This window comes from Mauremys mutica, chromosome 8 (genome assembly GCF_020497125.1).
Source record: "Mauremys mutica isolate MM-2020 ecotype Southern chromosome 8, ASM2049712v1, whole genome shotgun sequence".
In the NCBI taxonomy this organism is placed as follows: Eukaryota; Metazoa; Chordata; order Testudines; family Geoemydidae; genus Mauremys; species Mauremys mutica.
In genome coordinates, this window is record NC_059079.1 from 76281927 (window position 1) to 76303455 (window position 21529).

Sequence of the window (21529 nt, forward strand, 5' to 3'; positions counted from 1 at the left end):
CATGGCCTTTCCAGGTCCATCTGCATCTCTGTCTATGTCTCTAGCCTAGAAAGGTTGTGGGTGTTTGGTACACCAGACTGCATCTTTGGTAGTTGTGAGATGACCACACTTTTCAAGCACTTGGGCACCTGGCCTCCAGCCCTATAACTCGCCGGGCAGCCACGTGGCTAGTTGTAAGGTTTGATGCACTGCTCAGCTCCTGCATTTAGAGGGCTTCTGTCTTTACACTGATGATCTGGTGAATAGTTTATTTTTGGATTAGACCCAGCAGCTGTGTGGGGCAGTCGAGTGACTGGGACACCCTGACCCAGTAGCAGTGAAGGAAGAGGCATGGAATGTCACAGCAAGAATTCCCATCCAAGATTTCCCAGAGTCTGGGGGTTTGCAGACTGGGGGACTGGTCCAGGCCCATCTTGACAAGAAACAAGCGTGGCCTGCAGAGCCCTGGGACTCTACCATTGCACATGTGCTAGAGATGTGGACTGGGGCACAGAACTGGCTGCTACCAGAGTGATGTCCACAGGAGCAAAGGTCCTCAAGCAACAGGAGAAATCGTAGATCACTTTCTCAAGGTTGTGTGGCCCTAAATCTAATGGCTATGAATTACATGCCTAGCAACTGGAATGTTTAGCCCAAGCATCTGTCAGGGGGTTACAGACCCATCCTACCACAGGGACTAAGGGGTTAACAGGCAGGTTAGCCATCTCCTCAGCTGCGACTAATTGCTGGGCCAGCAACAGCTGGGGGATAAGAGGCTGCAGCTCAGAGGAGAGGGGAGGCTGCCAGAGACTCAGGGGTACTGAAAGGAGCTGTCCTTGGCAACAGCCTGGCAGGAAGTCAAACCCCCACCCCAAGGAAGAATCAGAGAATGTGAGTCTGCAACAGGCCTACGCTAGAGGGGAGGTGAGTGGCAGCAATGGATTGTGAGGAGCTGGTCCCAGCTGCTTAGTGTAGGGTCCTGGGGCTGGAAACTGAGAGGGGGCCTCCCTTGCCAGCCCCCTTGCCAACCACCCCACCCTCCAGCAAAGGGGACAGTAAAATCCAGAGGAGCAAAGGGGTCAGGACTCTGCAGGGACCTGAGATTATTGGGCTCCTAGTGTATCAGACTCATTATTGCCTCGGAAGGGGAGACACTATAAACAACCTGGCTGCAGTCATAAGAGGAATCTCCTCCAGCATAGAGACAAATGATTGTTGGTGGGCTGGGGGAAACTGAGGCAGAATCACTGTGATGATGTTCACTGTGGTGAGAGGGTGCTGGCTGGCAAAGGCACCTCTGGACAGTACCTGAAAGGCCTGGATTGAACTTTGGGGTTAGAGAGCTGGGTGAGACTCTGTATGAGCCACCCGTGCGCTGAGTAGGTTAGATAAATGTCTATCAGGGATGGTCTAGACAGTATTTGGTCCTGCCATGAGGGCAGGGGACTGGACTCGATGACCTCTCGAGGTCCCTTCCAGTCCTAGAATCTATGAATCTATGACACTTGGCTTCTCATGGGCAGACCATTCACAGTACTCCCCGGGCAGGCCAAGCACCAGGAAGCAAAGCGGCCCAGAAGCCTTGCAGACCAGCCAGCCTGAACAGTAGGAGCGCTGTGTCTTGTGCCCCGACTCAGTGATGAGCTGCCAAAATCTTAACAACCAGTTCCCTACCGGGTCTTCGGCGGCACTTTGGCGGCAGGTCGCTCAGTGCCGCCGAAGACCTGGAGCGAGTGAAGGACCCGCCACCAAAGACTCGGCGCATCACCCGGTGACTACAAGGGGGTTGGACTAGATGACCTCCTGAGGTCCCTTCCAACCCTGAGATTCTATGATTCTATGATACAAGACCCACGTGTTTTTGTACGTGTTTTTTTTAAGTCATCCCTGCTGGGGCCCCGTCTAAACTGTTTGAATCAGGCCCCGCACTCCTGAAAGCTGGCCCTGCACATCGGGGTTGCAAAATTGTATCGGGGCCAGGTAGGGAAGGCTGTGCCTCCCAAATCAGCCTGTCCCCCCCCCATCCCACTCCCCTGGCTGCCCCCCTCAGAACCCTCAACCCATCAACCCCCCCGCTCCTTGTCCCCTGACCACCCCCTCCCGAGACCCCCCACCATAACTGCCCCCCAGGAACCCACCCCCTACCCAACTCGCCCTGCTCCCTGTCCCCTGACTGCCTCGACCCCATCCACCACCACCCCGATAGACTCCTGGAACTCATGCCTACCTGAACCCCCCCATCCCCCGACTGCCCCCCCAGAACCTCTGCCTCCTCCAACCACTCCCTGCCCGGCTTCTGCCTTATCCAACCCTTCCTCCCAGCCCTGGCCTGGCCCCCTTCCCATGCTGCTCAGGGCAGCATGTAAGGATGCCGCGTGGCCCGCTGGAGCTCGCAGCCCCCCGCCTTACCATGCCGCTCAAAGCGGCAGGAGCTGCAGAGCTGCGCAGAGTGCTGGCGCCAGCGGCTCGGTGTGCTGTGGCTCTGTGAGGTGGGGAAGGAAGCGAGGGAGGGGCTGGGGGAGCCTCCCCAGCTGGGAGCTCTGGCAGGCCGGAGACAGGACAGTCCTGCGGGCCAGATGTGGCCCGCGGACCGGAGTTGTTTGTCTGCCTGCCCCTTTAACAGCCGGTTCTGCACCGGCTTCTAAATTTAACAACCGGTTCTTGTGAACCGGTGGAAACCGACTCCAGCTCACCACTGCCCCCACCCCAGCAGCAGCTGTAAGGTGAGGCTGGGGAAGGTGACAGTGAATCCTTTGTCTCAGTGATGTGGAACAGGAACCTGGATGACTGAATTTGTCCTCTGCCTTCTCCCCCTTCCCCCCGCCTTGCCTAATCCCTTTGTGAGGGACCACAGCACAGCTACGTCCAGGCACATTCCTTAGTGCAGGCAGAGGAGACTGCTCTCAGATGGAAGCTGGTGAAGGTGTTTACACAACTCCCCAGGGAGTGAAATGGATGAGTTCAGATAGGCCTGCTTCATCAGGTACTTTCCCTTCCTCCTTCAGCTTTGGCCAGGAAAAACAGGATGCTCAAGAAACAAAGGGGAAAGGAATTGGAATTAGAAAAATCCACCCCCCCACCATCTCTCTGCCCAAATCCAAGCCCTAAAGGTGGGTGTTAATGCTGAGCCAGCCAGAATAAAATGAGAAAAAAACAAAGGCAAGTCTCCAAGAGAGAGCACAGTGTATGTTTCCTCTGTAACATGCTGCAGCAGCTCTGAGAACAAAATGGCAGCCAGCCCTGATGCCAGCAAACTCCTTTGAAATGTAAAAGTGCAGTACAAAGAGAAAGTTTCGTACAAAATAATAGTTGGAAGCCTGTATTGTTGCACTGGTGTAGCAGCTGAGCCAAGTAATCCACCATGTGTACAGTCTCCCTCATACAACCAATGAAACTGTTGCATGAAAATTAGTTGTAGAGTAAGGTGGGTGATTGGTTGAGAACCTCTAATATCACAAGGATCTAGGACTCTTGGCACAGCCTAGATACATGCATTGCTGCAACTGTACACCGCACAGGTGTAATTCATAAAGTCAAAATGGCTGAGAACTTAAAAACTGGACCATACCAGACTGTGAAATCCCAGTGATTGACCCTGGGATATTCTGAACAAAGAGTGCTTTCAGCCGTGCTTGTAGCTGTTCCATGGCTTCACCCTGAATCAACAGACAGTCCAGACTTCAGAGTGACACACAGACAGGTGACAATCCTGTAATTTTATTAGCTAGAAATGCACCATTTTTGGAGTGAAGAGTGTCAGAACCCGCACGATAGCTCTGTTCGTGGACAATGCTTGGATTAGACAATAGCCATCAGCTAGCTGGGCTGGGAGCCTGCTGTGGGTTTCTGGTCCCAGCCTGAACAGAAGGTTTTTCTCAGCCTATTTCACTCAAGCATGGCAAGCAGCAGATCCTTCCCCAGGCCAAGCCAGACAGACCCAAGCAGCCACACAGCAGAGAGGCCGAGAGCACCGCTGCCATGGGAACCCAGAGCAAACACACCACTGTTTTCCAAACAGAGGTGTGCTTAGGAAACTGGAAGCGCCAGCTGGGTGGGGGATCTCCTGGCAGCAGCCAGGGACCTATTCTGAGGACACGGCTTCACAGAACAGATCTGTTTCACTTTGACAGCTGACGATGATGAGGAATGTTGGCGTGGGGGCAGACAAATGCAGGAGGCAGCTCTCCTAGGCCCAGCCTTCAGGAGGGCGCTGGAGGGAAGCACATGCCCCTCATGCATTGCTAGCAGCTTGACTCAATGGAATTAGTAAACAGGATTTGACAAATACCGTAACGTGGCCGTCCCGTCCCACACACGCCACTTCCTCGCATTGTTTGGCTTTCAGCTTGCTGCCTTTTTTTATTATTTTTAAAGAGTCAAATGGTTTTTAATTGACTTTCCATAGAACACTGATCCGTCTCCAGCACAAGCAGCTAGAAAGCAAATCCAGTGAGTAGTGAACAGATGAGAACCAGCCCTCTGCTAGGAGCATGGAGTTGTGATTAAAGCTCTTGATTGGAACCTTTAATCATTTTTTGTTGTTGTCCTGTGGACTTTCCCCAATTTGTCCACATCTTTCCACAGTATGGTGCCCAGAACTGGACATAGTACTCCAGCTGAGGACTTAAGAGTGCTGAGTAGAGGGAAGAATTACTTCTCGTGTCTTATTTGCAACATTCCTGCTAATACATCCCAGAAGGATGCTTGCTTTTTTTTTTTTTTTTGGACAACACTATTACATTGTTGACTCCTATTTAGTTTGTGATCCACTAGAACCCCCAGATCTTTCTGCAGTACTCCTTCCTAGGCAGTCATTGCCAATGTTTCCTCTAATTTTTCCCATCCATGTGCAGAATAAATTTTATTATGTGCACCAATATGGAGAGGATGTGTGGCAGGGATGGGGCCGAGGGGTTCGGAGTGTGGGAGGGGTTTCAGGGCTGGGGCAGAGGGTTAACGTGTGTGGGGGGGTGAGGGTTCCAGCTGGGGGTGCAGGCTCTGGGGTGGGGCTGGGGGGTTGGGGTTCAGGCTGCCCTGGAGCTGCAGTGGGGAGAGAGGACTCCCCTCAGCCCTCTCTCCCCACAGCAGCACCTGGACTGGGGGAGAGGCGCCTCTCCCTGCCGCAGCAGCTCTGGGATTGGGAGGGAGAGGCGCCTCTCCCTGCCGCAGCAGCTCTGGGATTGGGAGGGAGAGGCGCCTCTCCCTGCCGCAGCAGCTCTGGGATTGGGAGGGAGAGGTGCCTCTCCCTGCCGCAGCAGCTCTGAGACTGGGGGGTCCTCCTCTCTCCCTGCCATGCCGCAGCCCCGGAGCTGGCGGGAGGTAAGTGCACGGCCCTTGATGGCCTCCTGCACAGCTGCCCAGGTGTGCACCTTAGCAGGAACTTACAAAATGGGCAATGACCTATTTGTGCAATTGATCATTCCTTCCTAAGCGTAGTACTTTGTATTTGCCCTTATTTAATTACATCCTATTATTTCAGACCATTTCTCCAGTTTATCAAGATCATTTTGAATTCTACTCCTGTCTTCCAAAGTGCTAGTGACCCCTCCCAGCTTGGTGTCATCCACAAATTTTATAAATGTGCTCTCCATGCCATTAGCCAAATCACTGACGAAGATATTTAATAGAACCGCTCTCAGGACAGATCCCTGCAGGATCCTATGCGATATGCCCTTCCAGCTTGAATGTGAACCACGGATAACTACTCTCTGAGTACAGTTGTCCAACCAATTGTGCACCCATCTTATGGACACCTAAGTAGCACAATGGGGCCCGGATCTTCACAGAGGCCTATAGTTACTAGTGTAATATAAATAATCAAGGATAATAAACACAAGGGCCATGGTCATGATGCTGAATGATAAGACATGTCTATGTACATTAAGTAGAGATGGATAAATAGTGTCACACTTTCAGGGTTAACTGCACCTTTGAAACCCCCAGCCCCACCCCAGTTTTTCTCGAGGTCACCCACTTAAAGTTTCAGGCTTCCTAATCGTCACTTCTCGGCCAGAGACCTGTGGGTCTCTGTCTCCAGCCTGGGGGTTTAGACTAGCAGTCCCTCTGCATGTCACTGTGATTTTCCCCATTAGGTCTGAGCGGGTTCCAGCATCTGTGGGTAACATTTCTCCAGGGGCTACAATGGTGTATACCAGTTACCTGCCAGCCTTCACAAAGCCTAAGAATAGTCATATTTGGGTGAAAGCATTACAAAGAACACCCATAAAAACAACCAAGGTTCCTATACGCATACTCAAATCTTACCAGAGGTCACCCAGCCTTTTCTTCAAGGGTTGGGTTAATCCTTGGCCAGGTGGGTGTGTCCGTTTGCTGGATCAAAAAGAAGTCCCTGGATCAGTTTAAACTCAGGCTGTTTAAAGAAAAGATTCTTTGTCTGCTGGTCTCTGAACTAGTGAACTAGTCTCTGCAAGTCCCCCAGCTGACTGTACTTCTCTGGAGTTGTTTGCAGCCTGAGTGATTCCCGCAGTCGGCTCCCATTGTGTTTAATGCCTGGAGGAGCTGTGGTAGCGCTCCTCCCCATAGAATCATAGGACTAGAAGGGACCTTGAGAGGTCATGTAGTCCAGTTCCCTGCACTCATGGCAGGACTAAGTATTAGCTAGACCAGAGGTTCTCAAACTGTGGTCCATGGACCACCAGTGGTCCGCGAGCTCCATTCAGGTGGTCCACGGATGGTTCTCTCTAAGGTGCGTGCCTGGGCAGCTGCACACAAGAAAATGAAGGGCCACCCACCTAATTAATGGAGCTGTTCAGGCGTGGCTCCACTAATTAGGTGCCTGGACCCTGGAGAAGATGCACATGTAAGGTGAGGTGGTGACCTTGGGGGAATAAGGGGTAGGTGGGAGGGGGCAATGGGGTGAGAAGAGGGGTTGAGGGGGAATTTGGGACATGCTGGGCTGCGGCGGCCAGAGAAAGAGGTGACTTTCCCCAGCTCCAGGGCTGTGGCTGCCAGGGAGAGACCTCCCTCCTTCCCAGCCCCAGCTCAGGGGCTGTTGTGTGGGGGAGAGACCCCCCCGCTTCTTATTTGTAGAACAAAAAGTTAATTTATCATTTTTTTGTATATAGTGCTTTTATCCAAAGCGTGTTAAAATAGTTAGCTAACGGTACAAGCAACATTTGGTCTGCCGAGACCCTCAGCAATTTTCAAGTGGTCCACGGGAAAAAAAAGTGAGAACCACTGATCTAGACTGACAAGTGTTTGTCTAACCTGCTCTTAAAAATCTCCAGTGATGGAGATTCCACAACCTCCCTAGGCAATTTATTCCAGTGTTCAACCACCCTGGAGTTGCATACAATCCGTGGCCCTTAATGATATATAAACTTAAAACAATATGGTCCCCAAAGTTTAAGATCCTGCATGTGGTTTCAATATCTGTCACAGCTAGTAACTACAAAAATTATATACAGGATTCCACCCATCAGATTAAATTCTACCTAGCAGAATCTCCACCTGCAGCTTCAATGAGATATAGGATTTTCCTTCATTACCATCATAAACTGTTCTTTACTGTTGCTGTGGGCTGTTTAGCAGCTGCTGTGTTTCACCCACGAGTGCATATCAGCATTTTTGAAAATTGGGTCACTTAAGTGGCTAAATAATTAATTTAGAAGCCTAAATGTAGGCTCGTAATTAGGAAAATCTTGGCTAAAGTGCTTTGAAAGTCTGAGATGAGAGGTCAAAGTATTATGATGATGATGATAATGATTCCACTCTCTTTTCTGGAAGCATGTATTGTGTACCTCATAAAAAACAAAGGGGGCATGGATCTCGGGGCAGAGGGCTGCTAGAAGGTCACAGAGGTCCTGTATTTACCATTTACAGAGCAGAGTAGCAGGGGAATGTGGGAGCTCTCTGCATGTTCAGAAAGGAAGGATTTCACTCCACTCCCAAACAGGCAAGAGTCAGGCCAGGAGGGGGCTACTTATGTGACTCCAGTGGCATAACACCCTCAACGTGTGATTCCAAGGCACAGGGTGTTACACAGCCCTCCTGCGTTGGTGGGATGGAGTTCTCTCCCTCCAACCCCATGCACTTTGCCCTCATAAAGCCCAAATCCGAGTCTTTTTATGGATGACATGAATTCCTCCCCCCCCCCATGAGGAATCCAACAATCTGCTAGCACGTGTCACTGAGCAGAGTCCTTCTGGAGCCTGATTCAAAGCCCAGTGAAGTCAAGGGAAAGATCAGGCCCCTGGTACCAGAGAAGACGAACCACAGCTGTTGATTAAGTTCCTGCCGCTGACTGTAACCTTCTTAAAGAAATCAAGTGCCTCTCTTTATGCTGCATCAGAGCAGCTGGGAAATACACCTGCGAGTAAAAACTCTTGAAACATCTGAAGTTCCAAAAATAAAAACCGACCAGGAATCTCTAAAACCCATCACATTATTGTTTTAATGTACGTGTGGCTCTCTCTATATAAAATAAGGTTAAAGAAGAAATACCACAAATAGAATCCCAAATTCTCCTTCCTCTGGGGAAAAAAAGTTCTTCATGAATGAGGGAGGTGACATGTCCCTGTAGCCCTATGGGGAGCCTGAATCAGTGTTATCAGGACTTTCCTGTTCCAGCAGGGCCAGAAACTGCAGTATTTCCCATCATGAATCACTCAGCAGCCTCCCACCCCGCACCTAAAACTGCAGGATCTAACTGTAAATCACTCCAGCCTCAAGAAAACGGTAATTGGGCAGCACTTAAATTCAGTGGCAAGTCATTTGCGTTGCTCTGATATTTATTGTAATTCCAGCCCTGCTGGAGGCAACCTGTCTGTTATTGTTACTTATTTGTATTTCAGCCGTGCCTAAGGGCTGTTTTCGGGGATTGGGACCTGTGGTGTGATTGATGGGCACTCTCCAGACACATACAACATATTCTTCTATGACCCGAGTCACTCCGCCCCGCCCCCCGCAGCATACAACACGCACATTCTTTGTCAGCATCATTCCCCTCCCCGCACAAGGATTCACCACTTGGAAGCCTGTCAGCAGTGAGCCTTGACGCTTGGCATTTCCTTTAAACACACCCTTTGCGTCTCCACTCCCGCGCCGTCGTTTGGGCTGCCTTTCATTGCTTCCCTGGCTCTGGGTTTAGTTGTCTATCTTGGGGTACGTCCACTCGAGATGGAAATTAAACCTTCGCTCCAGTGTAGACATAGCTGTAGGTGTGACTTGATTAGTGTGTAAATACCTTCCCCAGGAGAGAATACTGGGTACTAAAGGGCTCTTTAATCCAGGGGAGAAAGGCAGAACAAGCGAAGTTGGGACATAAAAAGCAAATTCAAATTAGAAATAAAGCACACATTTTCTGTGCCAGGCTTACAATGGTGCCCTGGCACCCGGCTCGTGTCCCTGCTACGCCTGCACACTGCCCCGAGACCCTGCCCCCACTCAGCCTCTTCCCCCGAGGCCCCGCCCACCGCTTGCTCCTTTCCTTCCCCTCTCACCTGCGTGAGCGGTGGGCGGGGCCTCGAGATGAAGAGGCTGAGCATGGGCGGGGCCTTGGGGAAGACACCAAGCAGGGGCAGGGCCTCAGGGCACAGCGTGGGCGTGGCTTCGGGGGGAAGAAGCTGAGCAAAAGTGGGGCATCTGAGCGGAGCGTGGGTGGGGCCTTTGGGGGCGAGGCCACGATTCAGGCACCAGAGCCCACAAAAGATTAATCAGGCCCTGCACATTTTTAATGTGAAGTTGATTTAACCACTGGAACAAACTACCAAGGGAAGGGGCAGATTCTCCATCTCAAAGACTTCTCAACAAGACAGGCTGCCTTACTGCAGGAGATGCTTTACTCAAACACAAGTTATTGGGCTCAGTGCAGGAGTAGCTGGATGGATCTCTGCCCTCCCCCTGGCAGACCACAGCCTCATCATGACTGCCTTTCTGAGTGCATGGTATTTCCATCAGGTATCATAGAATCTCATGAATCATAGAATCTCAGGGTTGGAAGGGACCTCAGGAGGTCATCTAGTCCAACCCCCGCAGTAGAGCTGATCAGCCCACTGCTCAACAGGTCAGCTGACTGGATGAAAAATCCCATTCTGTCTTTCCTGCTTTAAAGGGCCAGCTCCTAAGTGAGGCCAGGAGCCTGGCTAGCTCAGTCTCACTGGTGTTCTGCAGGCTCAAGTTTACAAAGATCTCCAGAAACCCTCAAGGCTTTTGTTGACCTTCCTTTAACTGGAGCTAGCACATTGATGGTGCACTGTACTGAAGAACTAGCTCCCTCTAGCTGTACTGAGCAGCAACACAACACAACCCTCACTAGGATCTAGTGGGTTGGGGTGGCCAAAGCAGTTGCAGTCACCTTCCCCTTTCCTTTATTTGCCAGGAGGCAGCTTTCTCCTCTCCCCCTTCCCTCCCTCATTCCCACATGTCCAATTTCCGGGCTTAGCTGCTTTAGGGCTTCTATTCAACTGGCTGAAAACTGTATACATCAATTGCCGACCCAGATGCCAATTCTCTTAAAAGTGCATTAAGCCCCAGCTAAGCTGTCTGGAAGTTACCAAGCATAAACAATAGCTATTGTAGAAATTTCAGGTGCTTAGAGTGATACGCGTGCTCTAAAATATATGGCTTAATCTAAAAAAGAAAATGTGATGTTACAGGCAGTTAGTCGTCTAGGCAGGGTGACAGGATGGTGCCTTCGGTTTGGAAAAGTGATAGTTTGGGGAAAGAAGAGCTATTTGCTTTTGGGGAAATTTCTGTGGTACAGTTGCAGCAGAGTATTGTTCAGGTAGGATATTTACAAACCCTGATGTTTAGGGCATTAATATCACATCAATGCCTGTTAAGAGGTGTGGGAGGGATTGTGGCCCAGCAGCTGTTGTCAGTGCAGACTAACTTCCATTGAGATTTGATGCAAATTGTTTCAATTGTTTTGCCACCACGGAACAGAAAAGCAAGGGAGCATTTTCCAGGTAAGGGTGTTTGTTGGGAGAAACTTTAGCTGGAAAGAAACCTATGGCTTAATATTTATTCATAGAATTGTATGTGCTGTTAATCTCCTCATCTGGCTGGGATACTTTTAAAATGGCTTTGGAAAAAACCTTCTAGCTGAGGGTCTTCCATCTGAAAAATATGCACCTGAGGCCACACAAGCACAATCCAATGGCTGGAAGTTGAAGCTAGAGAAATTCAGACTGGAAATACAGTGTAAATTTTGAACAGTGAGGGTAATTAACCATTGGAACAACTTACCAAGGGTCATGGTGGATGTTTTTCTAAAAGATCTGCTCTGGGTCAACCAGGAACCCGTTCAGGGAAGTTCTTGGGCCTGTGCTATATATGAGGTCAGACAGATGGTCCCTTCTGGCCTTGGAAACTATGAAAGCCCCAGAACCTTGGGTTCAGCAGGGCCAGGGTGTGATTGCCCAAAGTCAATGGCATTTAGGCCCTAGGGGCAGACCTAAATACCTTTAAAATCTGGCCCTATGTGCCTACATTCTATTTAAAAATGGGATTTAGGCCCTTCTGAAAATTTGACCCATTGTCATCACTGAATAATTAAGACCACCCAATCCCTTCCAGACAGGCCAGCGAAATCGTTTTGGAGGCTTGGACCTCACTATCTGGTTCTCCCCTTGCCCGCGGAGAGAAGTGATCTAAATTAGCCCTATACCCAGGGCTGGATTAACCCATCGCTGTGCCCTAGGCGGACATACACACCTGGGCCCCTATCTGGTTGGAGGAGGAAGTGGTTTCTTTACCCAGCCCCCTCCTCTCTCCCTGGCGGGGTTGGGAAAGGCAAAGCGAGTCTCAGCTGTGAGTAAGAATTATCTGCCCACTCATCCACTGGTGCCGATTTGCACGTGAACTGAAAGGCCCACATTTGAGCAGCGTTACAAGGTCACAATGCCATTCATGCAGGGGAGTGAGGGTCTTTCAATTTGCCTTCAAATCTGCATCAGTTAAATAAAATAAATACATTTTAAAAATATAGGCATCCCTTCTGAATTTGGGCCATAGCCATGTGCCTAGTTTGCTTACCCATTATTCTGGCCCTGCCTATGCCAGCCGCAGATTAATATCCCCTCCACAGCAGCACAACTTTCTGGCCAGCCACTGGGGGTAGGAGTGGAGTCAAAGTTCTGGTCAGCCCCCTTCCCCACCAGCATACCCCTCGCCCACCTGCATGGGAAGGGAGCAGTAGCCCAGCAGACGCTGATCTCCCACAAGTAGCTCATGAAAGGGAGCAATGGAAGTGATATCCATACAGGCCAGTCCGCTGGCGGGCCACTAGACAGTTTGTTTACATTTGCATGGCCGCCCACAGCTCCCAGTGGCTCTGACAGGCTGTGTTTGGCCCGTGGGCGGCAGGTTGCCCACCACTGCTCTGGGGTACATTCAGGTCTCATTTTCTAGCATCTCTCCACAACTAGGAGAGCTAGAATTTTTTTATTTTTTTGTCAAATAAAAGCAGAGATTCTCATGTAAGCACAGGTGTCCAAAAGCTGGAGTGTGAATGGAACAGCAAACACCTAACAGACAATACAGAGAGGCCAGGCACCCCGGGGAATCCAGGGAAGGGAATCATGGTAAAATTGTTAGTTAATTATTATTAGTTCTGACCTCACATCTTAGGGGCACGGTGGAAGGTCAGTTCGTAGTGAACAGGCGTGCACATCGCTGAATCCTGCACTCAGTCCATGCTCTCAGAACTGTTACAATTCACCTGGCTGCAACCAGTGGAACAATGTCAGTAAAGTGATTTGCAGAGAGACGATACAAGAACAATGTGTCAGCCGCCCATTTGTCGGGCTGCTCTCTGGCTTTCAGCCATGTGAGCTGCGTGGGAGGAGAGGCCCAACGTTCTCATTCTGTAACCACACTTTGGCAGAGTAATTACGTCCATTGATTTGGCTGGAAGCCTGAAAAACGCTAGTGTTGTAAGGGATCATTGTCATTCCTTCTGTATCATGTGTGTGTGTGCGCACGAGTGCTTAATAATAATCCTGGGATATGCTCTGTCTGTGCATGATAGCAACCATGCTGGGATACGTTCTGTATGAGCACACGCACGCGTACATGCATGAGAACAGCAACAATAGGGTACCTTCTGGGCTTGCACTGTAAGTAAGGACGGAGCCTGTGTCGTGATGGGGCTGATTCAACCTCTGGGTGCTGTCTCTCGGCACCTGCAAAGCAGTTTTCACCCCAGTATTGAAGCACTGACCTGGAACAATGGATGCAGTCTCTGTGGCCTGTGCCTGTTTCAGTTTCTATTACGTGCAATGACACTGCTGTGCATGGGATTGATTGGAGCTGTAGAATCCTAAGGATCACTTCCCCTGCAGGAGTCACTGCTTTTAAAGCTGTGTGACTACTCCCTCCATCCTCTACTTCTCTGGTCTGGTGAGAGGCCAGGTTGTGCCTAGAGAACAGGGAAGGGGAGGTAGGACTCCTGAGTTCCAGTCCTGCCTCTGCCACTGAGCTGCTGGGGGTTTTGAACATGAGCAAGACATTCCAGCTGTAGACAGTTCCCTGGCTATGATGGTGCAAAGCAGCTGTAACCTCACTTACACCCAAGGAGACAGTGCTTGTGTGAGGAAGGGGGCATTGGCTAGGGTGAGTAGGGGATGTGCTGCTCCACTGCCTCCCGTCTACAGAGCCTCACTGGGAACTAGATTCACTCCCCTAGCAGAAACCCAGAGGGTGGGGATGAGAATGAGGGATGAAGCCCTCCTTTGGGACTAGGGAGGGGTGAGGTATTCCCAGCTGCACCCGCTTCCCCAAACCTGATCCACAGAATGCCCTGCAGGCTCTGAGGCTGCTCTCTGTCTAGACAAACCGGGGACTTTCCCACATACACAGAGCCAGGTGCCTAGGGGTGGATTTATAGAAACCTGTCACAAATGGAGCCAGAATGGCCCGAGGGGCTCTGCCAAAAGAAACCCCTCCCTGCCAGCCTCAAGGAAAATACCAGCCCATTGTTTCATTGACAAGCTGCCTTTTTCTCTTTCAGATGCTGAGACCATAACTGCATCTCTCACTAGAGGAGGCCCAGCAGGTAAAAAACAAATCATCCCAGGATCTCAGCCCCTCCCTCTTCATATGTGTCTCTTAGAACAGCCACTGTTTAGAGAACAGCTGGGATTACGCTTTAGGATGAAATTCACCCCTGCCTGTAGGGGCAATGTAAGGACCCCAGCATAGTGTGGTGCTTCTGCTATGCAAGGGGCAGGCACATGGAGGTGGACTGGCTCCCCCTCCATCCCGCCTCCCACCCCCTGCCCGTGGTGGAGCTGAGCTCTGCACCAACTCCACCAAGCTCATCATGTAGAGTGTGGGGAGGAATGGGGGCATAGCCATTGGGATCCCAACTGGAGCGCTGGAGAGTCTGTGAAAGAGCTACATTACTTGAACTGCCCCCACACACCCAGGTTGGGATGGGATCCATCCCCCTGCCCCCACGTAGGTTCCTAGATACCACCTACTTACGCTGCCTTTGTGCTGGGGCACGGAAGGCATCACAGTGAAGAATCTGGCCCTCAGTTTGCAGACCGAGGGCCTGGCTTTCAAGGGAGTACAGTGCCCAGCCGCTCCCATTGCGACAGTCAGGGTGCTGAGCGTGTCAGAAACCCTGGCCCTGGCTGTAAGTGATGGGCTTACCTGAAAATCCAGCACTGAGACCCACATCCTCAGAGGGATTTAGGTGCCTAACTTTCATGGAAACCAATGGGAGTCAGGCACCTAAATCCTTCTAAGGGTCTAGGCCTAAGAGCCAGGTTTGTATAAGTATTTAGACACTGAGAAGTGCAGACAGGCACCCGTAGAACAAAATGGGTTGTTTTCCCCCATTAATGCGGACGCTTTTGAAACTATGGACCTTTAAAAACTCCACGCATGAAAACCCGACCTTTTAGCCAATTAATCTCATAGAATCATAGAATATCAGGGTTGGAAGGGACCTCAGGAGGTCATCTAGTCCAACCCCCTGCTCAAAGCAGGACCAATTCCCAACTAAATCATCCCAGCCAGGGCTTTGTCAAGCCTGACCTTAAAAACCTCTAAGAAAGGAGATTCCACCACCTCCCTAGGTAATTCATTCCAGTGCTTCACCACCTTCTGCAAGGGCGAGGGAAACCGGAGCTCTAAGGAGAGCAAGTCAGGTCCAGAAGTGGGACAAACTAAAATGAGCTTTGTGCAATGCAGGAGGAATTGGGGACGCAGTGCTGGTGGGTGTTGGCTGTGCTGTGCATAAGGAAGTTTGCAAGGCCATTGGCTCTCTCTCAACAGCGGTGCAATCAGTTTTCCCACTACCTCACTCCAAATTCCCCTCCCCAGTTGTTATCTCCCTGTTTACCATCAGAAATGTTGTATCTGGAAACCGGTGCTCTGGGGAACAATATCTGTAAAAAAAAAAAAATGGTGCCCCTGAGCTGCCTGGCTGGGGACTAATTCCTGTTGTTTCCCTTGTTTTGAACTTCTGCTGCACATCTGAAAGCTGCTGTCACTTATATAGACACCATCGAGTTAGGAGCAGTGGCTGCAAATTTGGACTCAGTATTGCCAACTCCATGTATTCCTAAATCATGGGTTAGGCTCCCAGAATTATGAGATTGGCTTTAAAATCATGAGATCATGTTGACCCGTGGTGGTGCTCAACAGCATTAAGATCCCAATTTAACAAAGCACTTGAACATGTGCTTTAAGTGTTGTCTCGGCTCCAGAAAACAGCTCAAATGCCTTTCTCCGCCAAGATAGAGCAACGGGCACTAGCTTATTATTGCACAATGCCAAGCATTGGAAACACGCGAAGGAGCAGCACAACAATAATAATAATAATTAATAATAATTAACTTCTGGATTTATTCATCTGGCCTTTGATTTCTGAGCTTTTAGGGGGCACTCAGCTTTTCTCTGTAACTGTGATGACTAGAAAGTTACTTTTAAAAAAGAAATGGAAGCTGAGACCCTGCCCTAATCACAGGATTCCAGGAGCTGGGAGTTGAAGGCAAACACCAAATAACACAAGATTCATGGTAAAATCATGAGAGTTGGCAGGACTGGCTAGATGTGGAAGCGGGAATTTTGATGTTACTCTTTTTTGCTTGTGTTGACTACTGTTGATTTCCACTGAAGGACATCCTTCCTGGAGGACAAGCTCTTGCTTGACTGTCCCTGTGTTTTCTTTCTAATGGTTGCTCCACCATCATAGAGGTGGACAATGTGATTGTGACAGCACAAAAGAGAGGCTTGGGAATTAGATTTCAGTAGTGTTAATGGCACCCGTCCTTGCCAGAACTGGTCAAGGACACGCAAGCTCTTCCCTGAATACTGGAAATATTTTCCTTCCTCTACCCTCCAAGGGGCTTTACTATGAAATGGTGCTGGTTTTCATATGCTTATTCCTGTCCCCTGAGGTTTATATTTTAATGAATTACTGGAAAGAAAGGATCTGAGAAGTTGCGATTGGAAAACCGCTGTTGTCATTTCATGTAAACTAGGGACCAAGGTAATTCTGGCATCTGCAGTCCAGTCCGGAGATGAAAACTTTGAGGAGATGGGCAGATTTTTAAAGCACCACGTGGGATGCCTAGCTGCTTTTGAAAACCCCATTAAGCATCAATCTGCATCTTTAGGCCCCTAAATATCTGACCCGTGGTGGTGCTCAACAGCATTAAGATCCCAATTTAACAAAGCACTTGAACATGTGTTTTAAGTGTTGTCTCGGCTCCAGAAAACAGCTCAAATGCCTTTCTCCGCCAAGATAGAGCAACGGGCACTAGCTTATTATTGCACAATGCCAAGCATTGGAAACACGCGAAGGAGCAGCACAAGAACAATAAGAGACCCACAGAAAACAAAGTTACCCTAAAATGAAGCACTATTATACCCTCGTCTTGCAGCCCTGACCATTAGGAACCTGACTGATTATATTGTTATGTTATACGTACCTGTGGGCTTTGTTCTTGGGGGATGAATTCACCCCAGGGCAAAGGTGTGGCACAAGACCTAGGCACCACTGAAATGAATTTCAGCCTGAGTGAAATCATATCCACACTTTTTGATTAAATAAAGAATAAAAATAATATAGATTCCAAGGGCAAAACATTGTGACCATCTAGTCTGACCTCCTGTAGCACACAGGCCAGAGACCTGCCCCCAAATAATTCCCAGAGAAGATCTTTTAGAAAAACTTCTAATCTTGATTTAAAAATTGTCCATGATGGAGAATCCACCTTGACTCTGGATAAATTGTTCCAACGGTTAATTACTCTCCCTGTTACAAATTTACACCTTACTACATATACATATAGCTCCTTAAACAATAAGATCAACAGGTGTCACACTCTAAACAGCTCATCACCTCTGACTATTTGCTGCTTCTGGGAAGTGGGTTTAGGTGTCTTCTGAAGCCTGGCCAGACAGAAGATGGGACAGGGGACACAATCCAAATGATTAGCAGAGAAAAACATGGGAAGTGGGTTAGCTTGACTCTCCAGTTATGACTCTATACAAAATACCTTGGTCACGTCATTTCAGATACTACAGCCACGCCACGAATCACAGCCGGCGTCACAGCAGGTACAGTCAGCATCTCGATCCAGTTACAACATCCAGTGCTATCCGGTGGTGGTTTGAGAATGAATAGGGCCCAGATCCAACACAACCCGAGGGCCCCCTGCCTGCTGACGTGTCTCTGTCTTTCCTATGGGACTGCATTTCCTCTCCAATTCTGACTGCTGTGCAATGCAACCTCTCCTCCCTCAGGTCTCTGGGGACAGTGGAAAGAGCAGACCCCTAATGGGGACATGAAGCATGGCCCCAGTCTGTCTGCCCAGGAGCAATGGGTGGGAGGCTTGGCTTGGCTGCCTGTGGAGGGGAAGACTGCTAGCTGGGAGCAGAGTCAGCCAGGAGAAGAAGCTGTGAGGCAGGGACGGGGCCTACAAGTGGCTCTGTGGTGGCCGTCCTGGCTCCCTGCCTTGCCAATGCTCCCCATTCCCCTCACTCCCTGGAGCAGACCTCTGCGCTCTCTGGCATTGGGCCCCCTCCCAGTCTAGGGTATGGACCTGCCCCTAGCCACATCAGCCTGTCTCGGGTCTGGTGATGGATGAAGTCCTCTTCAGTGCTGCTTCCTCCTCACCACATCAATCTCTGAACCCTATGCTACGTGGAAGGCCCCTTCCCATCCACCCATCTGTCTGCCTCGGGCCCAGCAGGATGACACCTGCTGCTGGGGTGTGAGGGATCTAACTCCATCACTTTGCTTCTGTGTCAGGTATCATTTCCTCACCATCGCCAGTCCCTGCAGGCCAGAACCACAGCTCAGGTAAAGTTGGGCAAAGGGGAAGAGCTTGAGGGATACTATGGACATGTAGCCCGTGTGGCACTGGATGCCAGCAGAACCCACAGAGCAGTGGTGAAGGGAGCATCCTGGCTGGCATGTCCAGTAACTGGCCTGTGTTGTAGCCTGCTGGGCAGCTTTTGTGTTCAGCCAAGTGAAAACAGAAGCCATTTAGCAGGCAGGTGAACAGACCAGTTGTGGGTCTGCATTTGGGAGGCCTGTCTGCTATGGCCTGCTGAGTGCCTAACTTTGGTGCAGGTCTTGCTTTCAGTGCTTACCTTCTCCTTCTAAGTTTTGCTTAGAGTGTCACGTTCAAGTGGACCCCCCAAAATTCAAAGCAAATGGCAAAGGTGAATTTCTGTAGCTGCTCTTGAGCCATCCAAGCATAAAGGAAGTGAAACACATAAGCCAGAATGTGTCGGAAAGCAAACAATTGTGTGTGGGGGTGATGGGTATTTCTAGGCCAGTAAAAACCTCTTTATTTTAAAAATTCAGAAAAAGGAAAAGGTGCAATACGAGATGGAACTCCTGCCATCTAGCCCAAGAGTTGTGTTCGCCTCAACACACATGAATAATAAGATTTCTGGCTACTGCTAAAGTCACAGTACTGCAGGCACTCTGTTCCCTCAAGCAGAACTAGAAGCAGTTTCCTTGGCTGTTCAATGCTATGCTCTTTTTAACAGATTATCCATAACTCTCAGGAGGCCTGAGGACTTCCTGGGAAGGGCACTGCCTTTAGCTGAGCTGTTTCTAAACATTTATTCCACAGCTTCAAATGTGTTGACTTTAATTACACCAACTCCTAGGCCCTCAAAGCAGACAACAACAGGCCATCTGTCTGGCCCACCTGACGGAAAATCAAAATCGGCATCAACATCAGCTGCAGTTGGTAAGTGCCTGCCGTGTTCCTAGCACAGTACGGTACACTTCATTGTAGTGACACTAAGACTTTGCACACACCGGCTGTCTACACTGCAAGTGAAGGGTGATTGTAGCACAGGTTGGCATATCGGTGCTAGCTTTAATCTAGCTAGCAGGGTAACACCAGAAAGATGCACTCTGGTTGCTACACTGACATATCTACACTATGCTACATGCCAAGTGTGCTACAATCTCACCTTCACTTGCAGTGTAGACATACACAGAGGGTTAGATTGTGCAACCCATCCTCCTGATTGTCAGTGAGTACTTCCTTATACAAGTGATGCCAAGAAGACTATGTAGGTAAAGGCCAAATTGTTGCATGCCCAGTGCACTGAGCCCTTTGGAATAGCAGGCTCTAAGCGCTCACCAACAGGAGTATGAGCCGTCCAGTCTGGCTCATACGCTGTGTAGGAACTTCTCAAGCTCTTCATGAAGTTTCACACAACTTTCCCCTGTATGGCTATTGGGTTAGACAGAAGAGTTATAGAATCAAAGAGCCATAGGATTAGAAGGGACCGCAAGGGTCATCTAGATTAACCCCCTGCCAAGATGCAGGATTTGTTGTGTCTAAACCATCCATGACAGATGGCTATCCAGCCTCCTTTTGAAAACTTCCAGTGAAGGAGCTCCCATGACCTCCCGAGGCAGTCTGTTCCATTGTCCCGCTGTTTTTACAGTTAGGAAGTTTTTCCTGAGATTTAATCTAAATCTGCTGTGCTGTAGTTTGAAACCCTTGCCTCTTGTCCTGCGCTCTGTGGTAAGAGAGCTATGACTTTTCTCCATCTTTTATATGGCAGCCTTTCAAGTATTTGAAGACCACTATCATGTCCCCCCTTAGTCTCCTCTTTTCCTTCAGCCTTTGCTTATATGGCTTGCATTCCATCCCTCTGATCATCTCCTTTGCCTCTGGATCCTTTCCAGTTTGGCTATATCCTTTTTATACATTACTGACCAAAATTGGACATAGTCCTCCAGCCAGGGCCTAACCAGCGCCGAGTAGAGCACTGAGTCTTTAGTTTAACATCTCAGCCGGTATCTCTGATGATTGGACAGGTAAACTAATGCGTGCCATAGATGGTTTATTGGCAAGCAATTTTTTTACTTTCATAAAAGAAGCAGGAAAGCCCAGAGTGCCGGGGCTATGAACTGCCAAGCTAGAGGTGCCAGGACTATGAACTGCCAAGCTAGAGGTGCCAAGGCTCAGCCCGAGCAAGCCCTGGCAAAAATTAAGCACTGGGAAGAGAGTTTGTGGTTAAATTCAGGTTGAAAAAAATCGTCTGAGAGAATGCAGTAACAACTGCAGGGTTTTTTCCAGCTTGCAGTGTTATCCTGTGAGCTGAATTTTGGGGGTTCAGTGAAAGCGTCAGTTTCCCCAAGGAACTTTAAAAAACAAAGGGCAGCCCTATAGTTGACTCCACTGCGCTGACATGCATTGTCTGGTGCATCTTCAGACCACATTCTCCCACACTGCGGTGTTCAGGGTCTGCACTAATTTGTTCACAACCTTGGCATTCAGCATGGCGGGGTGGGGTTGTGGCACTGCAGACGCTCAGGAAGCTCTTTGGGGTGGAGGGTGTTGGCTGCTGGCCAGCTGAAGGGGTGGAATTTTCAAAAGCACCTCAATTGACTTATGATCCCCAGGCTCCTGGAAGATCAATGGGACTTGTGCTCTTAGTCACATACACTTATGAAAATACCCCCCGCCCCCACATGCCTCCCCAAGGCCTTTTGTTGGTGAGTTGGCAAACAGTCAGCATTAAAGTCAAGCCTTCTGATCAGTCAGTGGCACAAATATCTTTGGCAAACGGTTTAGGTGAGTTTCTGATCAGTCACAGGGGAATTTTTAATTCCCTGTTTCCCCGTGGTTTCGATCTAACTTCAAAGCATGGAATAGGGGGTGGGGATGGGGTACAACCACAGTAGGGGTTTGGTTTGGTTTGGTGGGGAAGGTGTTAAGCCTAAAAACAAAGCCCTTTTTCACTGGGTGCCACTGTGGTTAGGGAAAACCAACGTTTCCCTCCAGCTTGGTCTATAATTCTTTTAATTCCTACAAACTGTCCATTGACAAGTCTCGTGTCTTGTGTTTTCCTCATCCAAATCCAGGGGAATTGGGAGCACAGGCTGTGTCCCTTTATATAGCAGCTTTTAATTTAAACAAGAATTCACTGCAATTGAACTAGCTGGTTTACAGGGTCCAGGTGCTCTAAATGAAGTCCAACCTTGGAGTTCTGCTGTCCGTAACACCTGGAATACACGGGGGTGTCATCCCAGCAGTCAGTATAGACCAGATGACAAAATCCAACCAATGCTCCCTGACTGGACTGTGTC

At 49.5% G+C, this 21529-nt stretch overlaps 1 protein-coding gene across 6 annotated transcripts in view; it reads left to right on the plus strand.

Moving 5' to 3' along the window:
• The window catches only part of ECSCR (endothelial cell surface expressed chemotaxis and apoptosis regulator), a 72091-nt gene that overhangs the window by 44878 nt on the left and 5684 nt on the right, over window positions 1-21529 (plus strand). For 3 of the 6 annotated variants that reach the window (XM_045028568.1, XM_045028567.1, XM_045028571.1), the window contains 4 exons: window positions 13952-13996; window positions 17476-17517; window positions 18212-18262; window positions 19047-19166. In XM_045028568.1, the coding sequence (XP_044884503.1) occupies window positions 13952-13996; window positions 17476-17517; window positions 18212-18262; window positions 19047-19166 (258 nt within the window). The remainder of the gene's footprint in view (window positions 1-13951; window positions 13997-17475; window positions 17518-18211; window positions 18263-19046; window positions 19167-21529) is intronic. The other 3 variants (XM_045028569.1, XM_045028572.1, XM_045028570.1) reach the window with 2 other exon arrangements.